The sequence below is a fragment of the Ipomoea triloba genome, chromosome 15 (assembly GCF_003576645.1).
Source record: "Ipomoea triloba cultivar NCNSP0323 chromosome 15, ASM357664v1".
In the NCBI taxonomy this organism is placed as follows: Eukaryota; Viridiplantae; Streptophyta; class Magnoliopsida; order Solanales; family Convolvulaceae; genus Ipomoea; species Ipomoea triloba.
The window spans coordinates 8,393,071-8,408,553 of NC_044930.1; the positions used below are offsets into that span (position 1 = coordinate 8,393,071).

At 33.3% G+C, this 15,483-nt stretch overlaps 2 protein-coding genes across 3 annotated transcripts in view; both read left to right on the forward strand.

Moving 5' to 3' along the window:
* LOC116007037 (protein GLE1) overlaps window positions 1–1,073 on the forward strand; it is an 11,087-nt gene extending 10,014 nt beyond the window's left edge. For both annotated transcript variants that reach the window (XM_031247605.1, XM_031247604.1), the window contains exons 16-17: window positions 128–250; window positions 401–1,073. In XM_031247605.1, the coding sequence (XP_031103465.1) occupies window positions 128–250; window positions 401–619 (342 nt within the window). In that variant the 3' untranslated portion in view covers window positions 620–1,073. The remainder of the gene's footprint in view (window positions 1–127; window positions 251–400) is intronic.
* Window positions 1,074–8,581: 7,508 nt separating this feature from the next.
* Window positions 8,582–12,476, forward strand: LOC116006944 (catalase). The gene is made up of 8 exons (XM_031247477.1): window positions 8,582–8,677; window positions 8,845–8,941; window positions 10,333–10,610; window positions 10,725–11,501; window positions 11,575–11,664; window positions 11,874–11,941; window positions 12,029–12,122; window positions 12,234–12,476. The coding sequence occupies exons 1-8, from the start codon at window positions 8,663–8,665 to the stop codon at window positions 12,291–12,293; spliced, it is 1,479 nt and encodes a 492-aa protein (XP_031103337.1). The 5' UTR covers window positions 8,582–8,662; the 3' UTR covers window positions 12,294–12,476.
* Window positions 12,477–15,483: the final 3,007 nt, after the last annotated feature.

Below are 15,483 nucleotides of genomic sequence, written 5' to 3' on the forward strand. Positions count from 1 at the left end.
CCCCCCCCCCCCACCCCCACCCCCCCTAGCTCTTTTACAACTAATAGAATTTGATAAGGAGTATTTATTTAATTTTGTTAGTTCGACTTTTTGAGTTTGTTTGTATCTGATGAAATGTGTCTTCCAGACCGAAGTTGAGGGCTTCCAAAACTTGCATGGCCACCGAGAAGGTTGGGCATGGTTGGCTAGATTCTTAAATGCAGTCCCGGCAAACTTGTATACTGCTACTGCGCTACAAGCATTTCTTGAAGTATGTTGGCTAATAACTATTTCTTATGCTCAGTTGAACATTATTTACAAAGCAACTTTTTCTTTTCTCATATTAAGTATACTCATGTAGACATTGTTTACAAGTTCAACTAGCTACTCTGCTCACAAGGTTCTCATGCCATATCTGCAGATGGCAGGTTTTGTACTATACAGGAAATACAAGTATCATTTCGAGAAACTACTAAATATCATAGCCAAAGACTTCATGAAAGCAATTGAAGATTTACAGTCAAGCCCAGTCACCACCAGGCTCCGGAGTTACATAGAGTCAAAGCAGTATCTCAATGAACCGGAAGGGTGGCGTCTAAAGACTTCCTTAGATTCAAGCTATTTTGTTCCTGATGGCTGATAGCAGCAACAGCATAACCCATCAAATAGATTTTTCTACCGCTCGCAAATGAATTTCTGACGGCCAAAGGTTATCTCACCCGCCCAATTCATTTGCTTTTATATGGGGGGAGTAAAAGGTGAAGAAAGGATGTGTACTTGGCCAAGATGTTGGTGGCTTGGTGGACCTCTTCTCAAAGCAGAACTTGAAGATCTGGGATCTAAATTTTAACATTTTAAAAATTCTGAGATTTTGAGGATGTTTTTGCATTTTAAGCCTAATCCGTAGTATGCTACTGAGTACCGAGTATAGTAGTTGTTGGCAGGCATCTATAGGACCGGTGATTCTCTTGAGTTGCTAGATGAAATTGAAACGCAAAAGAAGCGTACAAACGTATGAAATATAAATGTGTGTTTGTATTTTTTTTTAAAAAAATTATGTATAAATATTAGTTTATTAGTTTCTTTTCAAGAAATTTATTTTTGAATATTTTAAAATTAAGGTAACGATCGTAAAATTTCATAAATTATGAGACAAAATGTTTCATAAATTACTATTTATAATTTCTTTATAAAAGTAGAACAAGTTCAAAGGGAGCCAAACATCTTGTGTTCAGTTGACACCTTTGTGGTCCTCCTTAAGCGAAGGTCAGAGGATCTAACATTGGTGGCCTATTGACTCGAAGGTATGGACAAAATAGTGCTATTTAGAAGTCGGTTTGAGATGTTTTTAAATCTTAATTTCCTTTTTATTCAATAGTTTGTGTTTGTCAAATTTTATTGTTTTGTATTTTGTAATTTCAATTAATTAAAACACTAAAAAATAATTACTAAAGTTAATTTTCAAGTCTTTGAGAGTTTGAAAAATAGACTCTAAAGTTGAATACTTGAATAAATTTAAAAATTTAAAAGTTTGAAATAAATGAAGTAATGAACTATTAACATATTAAAATAGTCAATTGTGAATTGATAAAGAAATTATGTTAGATTGATACGGAGTAAATTATATAAGGCATGCATTTAAATTTTGAAAAAAATTAAGATGCTTACATATCTTTAATAATGTAAAAAAAAAAAATCTCATAATTTTAATTAGTGTGTATCCCATTCTCATTCTTGGTCATGTATGAGCCTCAATTTCCTAACGAAGAGGATTGGAAAATCCAATATGAAAAGTTAAAATGATTGTAGAAGGAGGTCAGCAGTTTGTATTGTCTTATTTATTTATTTTTTTACTCATAAAATTAACGCTATGTAGTATAATTTTCAATTGAGCATTGAAAATTCTTTAATTATAAAGATGTCATTATATTTTTTTTGCATATGATCTGCAACAGTACATCATTTGTGATGGATGATTGTGATACACAGACATGTAATAAAGAATTCTTTGTCCTTGAATAATTTCCCGATCACAAGAAATAATAGAAAATTTAAAGTTAAGAACAGATGTATTCTCCCCATCTCTCCTCCCCGCCTGATTGTCATTTCTAAATAATTTTCCTTACCTCTAATGTGATTCTAAAGCTTAAGTAGAGCCTTAAGGATGAGAGTTTCTTAACATCTCATCATAAGATTTAAGTCTTTAAAATATCATAAAGCTATGCAATTAAGTCCTTTGCAAAGTCATCATGGATGTGAGCCCCAATCAACTTTAAGAAGATTAGAAGAGTTTGAGGCTAGCTCATGGCATTGTGCTCAAGTTTGCCTATTAGAGCATTCATTATAGAAGTTATTTGAGGGTTTTTTCACAATTTTTTAAAAAGTGAGTGTCAACATGACAGAGAGAGTAATTTTCACTCCTACAAAACAAGAGTTATTTCAGAAAAAAATGTGACCCACACAACAGTTACTTCAGCCTCGCACACTACTGTGTGTGGCTGTCAAACATGCGCCTAGCTTTGAGCAAGTCAGGCGCGCCTGACAAAGCCTTTAATATTTTTTTTAAAATCAAATTTGTTTTGTTTTGTTTTTTTTCCTCTCTTCTCATTTTCTATTTTCTAGTCACACTTACAAAAACTGCTCAAAAATCACAAAAGAACTCTAGTATTAAGGATGCTCTTAGCTCAAGTGAAGAAATTCATATTCTCAATCTACACTCATGTTTGTAGCCTAACATTATGTGTGAATCAAAGGTACCAATTTTATACCACCAAAATGGGTAAATCGATATGTTTTCCTCTATTTTTCGAGTTTTAAATAACTTTGCAACAAAATTAGAAGGGCTGGTTAGAAATTTGCTTGGAGGGGTAAATGAATGGAAACAAGGCCGGTTTTTTTGTTTTTTTGTTTTTTGTTTTTTGTTTGTTTTTGTTTTTTTTGTTTTTTTGTTTTTTGTTTTTTTTTTTTATTTGTGTGCCCTGTGCTGGTAAATAAGTGAGGCCCTATCAAAGTATAAATAAATTGCGAATGGAAGAAAAGTGATTCGAGTGAATATTACGGAGTATAAATTTTTTTTTTTTGAATAATACTTAGTAGAATTTAGATTAGTCATGAAAATCTAATTTTGAGCTAATATAATCACAAATACATATACTAATTATTGGGGCAGGGCTCGACTAGAGTCCCCAAAATTTTGGAACCCTGTGCTGTTGTACATCTTGCACGCCTTAAAATCCTGAATGAAAACATAATGAGTGAGAAGTGAAGATTCTCCATATCTTTACGATACAAAACATTATAGAATACTTGACAACTGATTGTAGAAACAATAAGATTTGAGAATCATCTAGAGGCTAGAATCAATCGTAAGATTATTTAGAGAAGAAGAATTGGATGTGATTTGGTCATACTTTTTTTTATTTTTTTGGAGTTACAATGAAAGCTCATAGTTACTACGTGAATATGCGTACTGGATAAGCACTGTTTGTAATTCCAGTTAACAAAAAATTATAAGAAGGTAAATCAATATATATTGTCTACAGTTGACCGACTCAAATCAATAAGATAAATATGTCGCTCCTGCAAAATTAAATTTGTAACTTTGTAGTTATCAAGTCAACAAATTAACTAACGTTGTGATACTTTTAAAGTCGGGAGCTGACACATTTTTCAATTAAGGCCCAAAGATGATAGAAAGTCTTGATTGGATATTGTATGTGCACACGAAAACTATAATCTGACCAGTACGTTGATTGGGTGATTAATAATTTACCTCCATAGTAATTCTAGGAGTGATGTTCTGTGAATTTAGAATTAATCTATTAAATTTAAAATAATCTAAGTTTTAAAACTATACAACAACAATAATGATAATAAAAGTTGTCAAAAAAAAAAAAAAAAAAACTCTGCTAGGCGTTGCCCGTTGGCCAGTTGCTGCCCATGCTCCTGAACAGAAAGGGACATATTTTATCGGAATCTTAGCAAATTTTGCTGCGTTCACACTACGTGTAAAACAAGATTCCAAATTAGCGCATAACTGCTCAAAGATAAAACTCCATAAATTGCACACGAGTCGAGGTAAAACCTGTGCTACGTGTCAACATCTCAATACCCCAACTTCATCACAACTACAAATACTTTGACACGTGCAAGTCTGCTCTGGATAAGGATAAACTCAAACTGTCCCGACTCCCCAGTCCCCACCCAGTCGTTATACATGGTCCACAGTGGGTCATGGTTGATACTGCAGTTGTGTGGAATTGATACTGCAGTTGTGTTGAAAGGGAACTGTAGTTGCGCGGAACAGAGGTCGTGTCGTCCATCTGGAACTGCAGTATCAACTATGATCATGGTCCACAATGCATTGTGGACCATGGTCCATCATATAATTTGCGGTCCCCACAACCCCATTTATTATTTATTAGAGTAAAATCTATTTTTGTCCTAGATTTATGGTGCATTGGAAATATTTAGTCGGATTTTATAAATTTGGTCACATTTTATCCAGAGTTTGTTAAAGTTGGATAATATTTGTTCAAAGTTACCATTATCGTTTATCAGCCGTATATTTGAAGGGACTTTGTTAAATCCATTTTGGGAAAAGTGTCAATTTGGCCCCTTAAGTCCGTGGATAGTGCAATTAGGCCCCCTAAGTGAAAAAAGCTCCATTCAAGTCCCTTAAACCTGTAAAATTGTTCAATTAAGTCCAAATTGACTTGTTTATCAGGTCAAATTCGTGAGGTGCTGACACGTGTCTTTTTTAATTTTATTTTTCAAAAAAAATATTTTTATTTATTAAAACTATTATTTATTATGAATAAAAATAAATAATATTAAATTTAATAATAATAATAATAAACAAAACAAAAACAGCCCGGCTGCCAAGGAAGAAGAGAAACCAGTTTACCATCTTCTTCTTCGTCTCACATCCTCACCGCACGTCCGCCGGAGGGAGAGAGAGACGGAGCTGCACCTTGCAATCACCGCCGCTGCCAGTCCGACGCTAGAGGACGAACCAGTTCTCGCCGCCTGCTGCTCCGTTGACCTCACTGCTAGAGATGAACCAGATCAACCATCGCTCAAGCTCCGTCGTTCACGCCTGCTGCATCTCAGTTCGCCGGCGAGGGAGAGGGACAATTGTGGTGGTGGCTACGGCTGTGTTCGCCGGCGTCGGACTGGTAGGGTGCAGCTCCTTCTCTCTCTCTCTCCCTCCGGCGAACGTGCGGCGAGAATGCGAGACGAAGAAGAAGAAGATGGTAAACTGGTTTCTCATCTTCTTCCATGGCTCATGGCTATTTTTTTAATTTAATATTATTTATTATTTATTTATAATAAATAATAGTTTTAATAAATAAAAATATTTGTTTTGAAAAAAAAAAAAAAAGGGACATGTGTCAACACCTCACGAATTTTACTTGATAAACAAGTCAACTTGGACTTAATTGAACTATTTTACCGGTTTAGGGGGCTTGAATGGAGTTTTTTGCACTTAGGGGGCCTAATTGCACTATCCACCGGACTTAGGGGGCCAATTTGACACTTTTCCCATCCATTTTTGCCCAGTAGTAGTAGTAGACTCTACTTGCATTTATCATAGTCTAAACTAATTTATCAATCTACTTCACTAACAAGGATAAATAGCAATCCACTGTGTAACATATTATTTTAGATTATGGGGCAACCCAACTAGGTTGATCAGGTTGTTAACTTGGTAATAACTACAAAATTTTAAGTTCGATCTTCAGTAAAAATGACTTATTAATCTTTTTGGTTTGAACCAGTAAGCTATGAGGTGATTTATTACTTCCTTTTGATCTTTTGTCGGCTAGAATTACAAGACAAAGTTTATCTAGTATAAATCTTCGTGCGCTCTCATCTTAAACAAAAAAGATTGCTTCCCATTTAGTACCACCTTGTGTTACACGCCAAAAAAAAAAAAAAGAGAGGAAAAAGTACCCTTAAAGTTGAGCTATATATTTATTTGGTACGATTACAATTTACCAACAAATTTCAAAAACAAATTAACAACCAGTAAAAAAATTAATACATACTACGTACAAAACATGACATATACATTTTCAATAATTTATTATCAAATGATCGAATAGCTCTTATATTAAAAAACATCAATACTAGACTTTTAAGAAAAGCACTACCTAATATACATAAACTAGCTAAATTATTCATTACATGCTGAAATGCTATAAAGGATAAATAGCAACCCACTACCTAATATATATAGTCTAATTCATTCATCTACTATTCACTAACAACTTGCTTGGTTCACAAAATAAATTTTAACAGAATAAGAATTCTATTCCATATGAATATAGTAGGTGACGAATAAAATAGAAAATATATTATATTGTTTGGTTCGCTGAAAGTATATATAGTGTAGAAATGAGATTTTACTATTTGATTCGTTTATAGAATAAAAATTAAATAAGTTGTCAAAAGACACAAATATACAACAACAACAACAACAATAATTTTGACATAGTTAGGTAACAGTGGTTGTTGATGCACCACGGTTTTATTTGTCCACCCGGACATACTGCAAGTCTACTCCTCTCCGGACTCTATTGTTAAAAAAATGTGTTAATCTTAATCTTACACGAAATGATATTTTGATTATGAAATTACTTTCAATATTACCTTAATTGCGTCAATTGGATATGCATCAACCGAATGACAATTGCTATGGGTCTAAGGTATATCACTAGACACAGAGACACTTTGAGGAGTTCCAACCGAAACACATTGTGGAAATAGATGTGTTGCCGACATGTTCTTAATTCATCAAAAAGTGGAGTTACTGGTTGAGGACATCAATCTTGGGTTGCATCTTTTCTTGCATCTCTGTCATTGTGTCTTGCCTGTATTTATCCATAATTTCTTTGACAACATCAATCGAGACAACCCCACTCGATGTGTCCTGTTTTCGTTCTAGTCTACCAAACACTCTTTGGATAGTAGAGTATGCACCAACTCCTCTTAGAGAACTCAGATAATCTTACTTTCCAAGAGCTGCCGATCGACAATATTTCATGATGTCTCTTCAATTCAAATGTCCCTTGACTAACTTCTTGAAATGTCTCTCCCAATAGCTGTCGACAATATATTGTGATGTCTCTGCAAATAGCATTGAAAATGAAACAAAGTTTTGTTATAACTTGTCTAACATATTTTGGTAAGATGTTGCGAATAACAATAGGTAACATACGTTGCATTAATACATGATAACCATGAGACTTCATGCCAACCAACTTAAGGTCCTTCATTGTCACAAATCTTTTTAATATTCGATGAATAACATCTAACACATCTAGATAAAATCAATCATCACTTTTTACCTAAAATCATATTCACACTTAAGCCCTATATATATATATATATATATAATTTCAGGTGCGGCCGTGCTCTCCCGTGCGACCGTGCAGTCACACACCACTCAATGTTAAGAAACACACCACAATGAAACACAATGAAACACACCACAATGTTAAGAAACACACGACAATGCATATTTGTGTGGTGTGTTTCTTAACATTGAGTGGTGTATTTCGTAACATTGAGTGGTGTGAACCGCACGGCCGCACGAGAGAGCACGGCCACACCTGATCATGACTATATATATATAACACGCGTTTCTCTCTCTCTTTTACATGCATGGATGACTACTATTATACATTTAAAATTGACAAAAATATCACTATCATTTTTTTTTTGAAAACAATAATATCACTATCATAAAAAGTGTATAATAATTGAATAAATTAAACACATTGATGTAACTAGTAACTACTATATTATTATTAAATTAAGGTTATGAACTTAATATATTAATAAACTAATTAACACTCAATAAACTGTAATGATTAAAGTTAGAAAAACAAAAAATTTATATAATTTTCAATGATTTTTTTAGCACACTGTAATATATTTATAGTATATTCGAACTTGAGACTTTTCTTAAGAATATTAATGTTATCAAATCAAATTAACCCACAATATATTTTAGTTAATTTTCAATGATTAGAAATTCAGTTATTATTTACGAATTCAAGCACAAAATATAGAATTAAGTTTGTTATTATGTTAATTATTTTTAAATATATATACATATACATTTACCATAAAAAAAGAGAATATAGATATTCATCTGCCTTATTTTTACCTCTAATTTATTTACTATTTATTAATTAAATCAAATCTGATTTTTTTTTTCAATTATTTTCTTTAAAATTTTTTATGCAATTATAAAATAGAACTTTTATTTTTATTTAATAATAATACTTGTTATATAATATCTACATATAAAAATTTTAAAGCTAATATTAATTTAAATATTATAAAAATTAAAAGATAAAAAGTTTAAAATATAATTCAACAATTTGGAGTAGTTGATAATCGAAGTATTAATATATGACAAAAACATATCAATTTATCTGAAGGATAACATAATATATTCTCTGTTTAAATAAATAAAATAAGATATATTTACGTGTTTTTCTTTCTTACGTGGATATTCATAAAACTGCGTGCGCGAGGATCTGGATGACCCACCATTGTGAATATAAATAGGTGTCCCATTTCGTGACTTTCAAAGTGTTCACCACACGACCGCCTTTTCGTACGCTCTCCGTTCTCTCGTAACGTTACGCTAACAGAGAAAACTTTCTCTATGGATCCTTATCAGGTACCGCCGATGTATTATCATCTGCTTTTGTTCATCGTGAAGTTGATTTGATTTTTTTTTTCTGATTTTTGTGTTGTTTTGATTATGATTTCGTTAGTCGAAAGGCATTTGTTTATTTTAATTTTTTTTAAAAAAACTTATATTCGATCTGGTGAATTCCGATGCAGCACCGTCCATCGAGCGCCTTCAATTCACCTTTCTGGACAACCAATTCTGGTGCTCCTGTTTGGAACAATAACTCATCCTTGACCGTCGGAACCAGAGGTATTAATTAATTAATTAATTAATATATTGTACTATTTTTGCATCGCTATACTGTTCAGATTTTTGGTAGGTTTATCATGCGATGAATTCGTGTCCTATCGAGGTTTGTTTCAGAATTTCAATGTAATGAATTGCTGTTATTTTTTTAATCTTTTGTTCAGTGTTCCATGTATCACGTGACATTTGGAATCCGAATAGATTTTGGTTAGGTAGTTGGTGTTAGGCCGCTAGCTTTCTTCTTCTTTGGATTAGGTTTGAATGTGATAACTGATAATAGATGATACTTGAATTAGTTGTATCTGTCCATCTTTGTTTTCATTTGTTTGTTTGTTCCTTGTAAAAATTGGAAATTTAACTGTAAATACACAAAATGATTCTGCTAAAACTTGGACAAAATTTTGAAATCATTTCATTGATTTACTAGATTAGGGATTTTTGGAACAGTGATGCTGTGTTTGGATGGGTAGAAAGTGGGAGGAAAGAAAATTGGAGGAAGGAGTCTTATGTTTGAACCATAAGAAGGAAAATGGGAGGAGGCTGAGATTTTGGAGTGAGTGTGCATGTATTGAGAGGGGAGAAATGAGCTAAGTTGATGTACTGTGATGTGATATATTGATATTTGTCAGGATATTAGGAGGAAAGGACTTTTTTATCCCCAATTTCTTTGTCCTTTATTTTATTTCTTATCCAAACAACAGGTACTAAATTTTCCTACCCCATTTTGCTTCTATTTTGCCCCCCTGTTTTCAACACATGACACATCCCAACAAACTATAAAAGAACTTTAAACTTTTGATGCCACTAATAAGGAAGAAATTCAAGGTGTTACATTTTATTTACTTGCTTTTGGTTTATTCTTTTTATTGTTTCCACATTACTTATGGTAGTGGCTCTTTTGCCCCCATGAGACCCACCCTCTCATGATTTCTTACATTGTATCCAAGGCAAGAAAGAGAAACATTGCCTAATCTTCTTTTTCAGATATACCTGACATGAACAGTGCCATACCAATGGATTTTCATTTTCTTTAGTATCTACTTGAATAGTATATTGCAATTGTGAAAATTATCTAGTAATTGAAACTGACGATCGTCATTAGTAGTTATGCCAATGCTTTAGTTCTGATTTTTCCTTCCATTTTCCAAAATCTGATTTCTATATACAAGTTTTGATCTTTCAACCCTGTCAAGCCAAGAATTTAACTGTGGGTACTTTTAACCTAGCAATTTGTTTAGCTTTTGCTTTTTCTGCTGGTTTAGAGGTTCTCAAGATGCTTGCAACTGGCAAGCCGATGCTAGTTTGTCAAATTCATCTATGTTGAGACGCTTTGTTAGCGAGGTTCTATGGATTTGATTTTTTTTCACTGACTGATGAAATTCTGATGTTAACAGGGCCAATTCTCATTGAGGATTATCACTTGGTGGAGAAACTTGCTAATTTTGATCGTGAACGGATTCCAGAACGTGTTGTGCATGCCAGGGGTGCAAGTGCCAAGGGTTATTTTGAGGTCACTCATGATATTTCTCATCTCACCTGTGCTGATTTCCTTAGAGCTCCTGGGGTTCAGACACCTGTTATTGTTCGATTTTCCACAGTTATCCATGAAAGAGGAAGCCCAGAAACCCTGAGGGACCCTAGGGGCTTTGCAGTAAAGTTCTATACAAGAGAGGTATGCTGTAATTCAGTAGAAAAGTTTAAAGGCTTTTCTTTCATCTTAATTTATCTTGTTTCTGTAAACTTCTTGTTTTAGTGTATGCTAATGCTGTTTTGTTTTGTTGTGCAGGGTAACTTTGATTTGGTGGGTAACAATTTCCCTGTTTTCTTTATCCGTGATGGAATGAAGTTTCCTGACATGGTTCATGCCCTGAAACCGAATCCCAAGTCTCATATCCAGGAGAATTGGAGGATCCTTGATTTCTTCTCCCACCATCCAGAGAGTTTGCATATGTTTTCATTTTTATTTGATGATTTGGGTGTCCCGCAAGATTACAGACACATGGAAGGTTCTGGTGTTAACACCTACACACTGATCAGCAAGGCCGGGAAGGTACATTATGTGAAGTTCCACTGGAAGCCAACTTGTGGAGTGAAGTGTTTGTTAGAGGAAGATTGTGTTAAGGTTGGAGGTGCCAATCACAGCCATGCAACCCAGGATCTCTATGATTCTATTGCTGCTGGAAACTATCCTGAATGGAAGCTTTTTATTCAAATAATTGATCCTGATCATGAGGATAAGTTTGACTTTGATCCACTAGACGTTACCAAGACCTGGCCTGAGGACATCCTGCCCCTGCAGCCTGTGGGTCGCTTGGTTTTGAATAAGAATATTGACAACTTCTTTGCAGAGAATGAGCAGCTTGCATTTTGCCCAGCCATTGTGGTTCCTGGGGTTTATTATTCAGATGATAAGCTCCTCCAAACCCGAATATTCTCTTATGCTGATACTCAGCGACATCGTCTTGGTCCAAACTATCTACAGCTTCCTGTTAACGCTCCCAAGTGTGCTCATCACAACAATCACCATGATGGCTTTATGAATTTCATGCACAGAGACGAAGAGGTGCATTTCTTCATTTATGAGAAACTTATCTCTCTTGATTCAGACATCTCATGTCCTTGCATTCTTACTACAGGTTAACTATTTCCCATCAAGGTATGATCCTTGTCGTCATGCTGAGCAGCACCCCATCCCTCCACGTATCTTGACAGGAAAGCGTGACAAGGTAGGTTGTTGTTGATATGGTTGGATCCTTGGTTATTTAAGAACTTGAACATATCATGTGGGACTTGAGAACTTTCGATATTGGTCACTCTGATGCAAGCCACTTGTATATTTAGCTCCTATTTGATATATTTGCTAGTTCTGTAACTATAACATGCAAAACATATTAGATTTATGTTGTACTCATGATATTTATTTATTTATATTCAGTGCATCATTGAGAAGGAGAACAACTTCAAACAACCTGGTGAGAGATACAGGTCCTGGTCACCAGACAGGTAACATTTGCCCCTTGGCTTCTTTTCTTATTGTATTCACTATATTGATTAGATGAAATTAATTGGGTGGTTCTATCATTTATCCAGGCAAGAAAGGTTTGCGTGTCGATGGATTGATGCTTTGTCTGATCCCCGAGTCACCCACGAAATTCGCAGTATTTGGGTTTCGTACTGGACTCAGGTATGATCTTTCTTGCCACCATAACCACGCAATATATGCCTGGATAATAACTCAATATTTATGGATAGCTCATTATTTACTGTGTTTATGTGTTACTTGAACGCGATGCAGGCCGACAAGTCTTTTGGACAGAAGCTAGCTTCACGACTCAATGTGCGGCCAACAATGTGAACGGTAACGTGCAGGGTAAAATGTTTGGTGAGGTCTTGATTATGTACGGAGCATTGGGAAGCTTTTAATAATATGTTCCGATTTACAGTGGTTGATAAGTTATAAATTGTAGTCATGTGTTGTATTTTGTAATAAACAACTTTTAAGTTTTAATACTCCATTATGCAACTTTCTTCATCCTTATCGCTTGCGTTAACTACTTTTCACTCTGTGTTCGTTGGTAGGAATATATCTAATTAAAGCACAGAATATGAATTTCCACAAGTGTATGCGTAAGGACAGTAGCTTTTTGAAGCCCCATTCCTTTTTTTAATAGACGACCTGTAAACTCTTTTGTCCAATTGTTTTTTTTGAAAGCTTGTACAATTGTTATAAAGTGGTTATGGTCCACACGGCTGCTGTTGTAATAAATCAATCTTTAGACTTCTACAGTGCACCGTTGTTACGTCTCTAAGCTCTGGTGTAGTTGTTTTCTTTTCTTTTTGGCGTTATTGTTGCAAGCCTAAATCTTCATTAAGGTGTTTTGTCATGTGGGTGTAATACCTGAACAATAAATTAAAATGATAGTTTAATATTGCTATAATGAAATTATTGTGTGTATATAATGAAACTAAATGATGAGAGAAGTTGCCACGGAAACATTTTCAAATTAAATTGTTTTTCCACCTGGTCCATGCTACTATATGGACCATTTCTATAATAAAATTTGCCCTCTTTTGTTTTTCCTTTCATAAAAGAGTGTGGCCCAATCGGCAATGGGACAATAGTTATTGTGTGGACTACAATCCAAAACTATATCGTTTCGTGTATTTTTTCATGCAACCTGCTGTAATATATATTTTTATAATTTATATTTTAACACATAAAATACATTATTCTAACATATAATGTGTATTATCTTACCTCAGAAGTTTCATTATTCTAACTTATAATGTACATTATTTTAACACAAAATATATTATTCTAACACATAATGTACATTATCTTACTATGAAAGTTTTATTATTTTACACATAATGTATATTATTTTAATATATAATGTACATTATTTTAACTCATAAAATTTAACAAAACAACGTGGTTTTGGATGAACGATGTATTAGTTTAGAGTAGGATGTGACATTGATCACTTGTTGATATCTTTCTTTAACGAAGAAATTAAAGGTCAACCACTCACTGGCACTTTAAAAGCAATTGTAGTGGCTGAGTTGAGTTATTGCAAGTTAAAGAAAAAACAAACGAACAAACAAACAATAAGAGAGTGCAATATCGGTTGCCAACTGAAGTGTCTAGCAAGCGTGTTGTAGGCCTCGTCAAATTATTCTTTAGACTGGGGTTCATGTTGTAAGGTGGATCTGGATTCAAAATACACAATTTATATACGGAATGTTTATGATTTATATATTGAATGTTCACAACTAAATGTTCACAATTTACATATTGAATGTTCGATGGTATAACTATTGGTATGCATTCACTAGGCCACTATTAAAAAAATCAGGTTCTTAAAAAAGCTCCACGAAAGATTCCCAGGTTAAAACCAACCAGCCAACCGGGCAATTCTAAACCCTCTTCTGTATATGTAAGAACAAGTAGAGTCCAAAGTTTTTGAACGCATTTGATTCAAGTTATATTACATAATACTTAATAATGTGACTCATCATTTAATTTCCAAAGACATGAACTCACTTAGGTTATGAGATTCTCTAAAATAATTTCTAATTTATTTTCATTCCATCTCCCTCAAATGTTAAATAATTTAAAATCGATACAGTGTCACGCACCACAAGTAAAACATTAATTTATTTTTTATTTAAATTCATAATAATATACTTTCTTCGATTCCATACCTGCATCATATCACCCGGATAAAACACTAGTTTAAACAATTAAATAATTAACCAAAAGTGTGGTAGCTTTTAATTGCATATAGATGATGAGGAAGTGGGATGCAAGTTGGAAAATCCATTTAAATTGTATTTGGGGCTGGCGGGGGTTCTACTTTCTATGTAAGAGTCCATTAGAAATCCCACGTTGGAGGCCTACGTATGGATGCATTATATTATCTATCGTTGACTGATGATATATGAGTAATGGCGCAATATAATATATAAATTATTGTAAGCAAACATTATATTAAAGCAAGCAAGCAAGCAATCGAGTAGAAATGAATAGAAAACAGAATTGGAATCTGCAGCAAGCTTTAGAATATCAAAACCAAATTAAAGCTAAGAGATCATCGATCTGGCTGTCGTCTTTAATTTGATATGCTTAGCTTAGGTTTAATTTTGTATAGAAAATAATGGATGGGAGGGAGGTTATGAAAATCTCCAACAACGTGATGCCTGATCCCCTCCACCCAGCCATTATATTCGAATCTTCCGTCCACAAATTTTTTAGTATAATATTACTACAAATTAATTAGCAAAACTGCTAACTATATATCAGTTTCATCTTTTTTTTTTTTGTTTTTTTTTTGTTTTTTTTTTTTTTTTTTGTTTTCTTAAAATCAATTTTGTTATATATTCTCCTTTATTTCAATACTAGTCTTTTTTTATGCGCGATGCGCAAAAACATATACCCAATATTTATATTTTAAAAAATAACTAACAAATTCTTATTAATTAAAATCAAAATGAAAAAAATTATTTATTATATTAATCCAATATATAATATCTACAAATTTTATTATCATTAAAGAATGTAAGAAAAGATGTAGTGAATGCATGTGCATGGCAAAGTTAATGTAAAAGATAACGGAAGTTATAATGGTAAGGGTATTTTTGTCCAAAAATTTGTATAGTACAACTCTAAAAACACAATGTACAAAATGGTTAAGATTAAAAACATGGACATAAATGAGAGATATAACTTTGATTGAGACTTATTATGTTTTTATTAGACTAGTTTTTACACGTGCATTGCGTGACTGATTTAATGCCTAGTGTTTGTATTTAAATAAGTAATTCAAAGTATATCAATGCAAGATTATATATGAGAAGTTCATTATAGTTGACATTAAAAGTAAAGTTTGCACTTTTCTAAAAACAATTATTTAAATACTTATTGTAGTTGGTATGGTATTAGGTAATAGATACTATTTTTGGTTGGAATTACTCTAAAGTTTGTTAATTCGCTTTTGGATAGGTTTGTCATTGTCTTTGTCTTCATTACTTGCCTATTTTTTTTA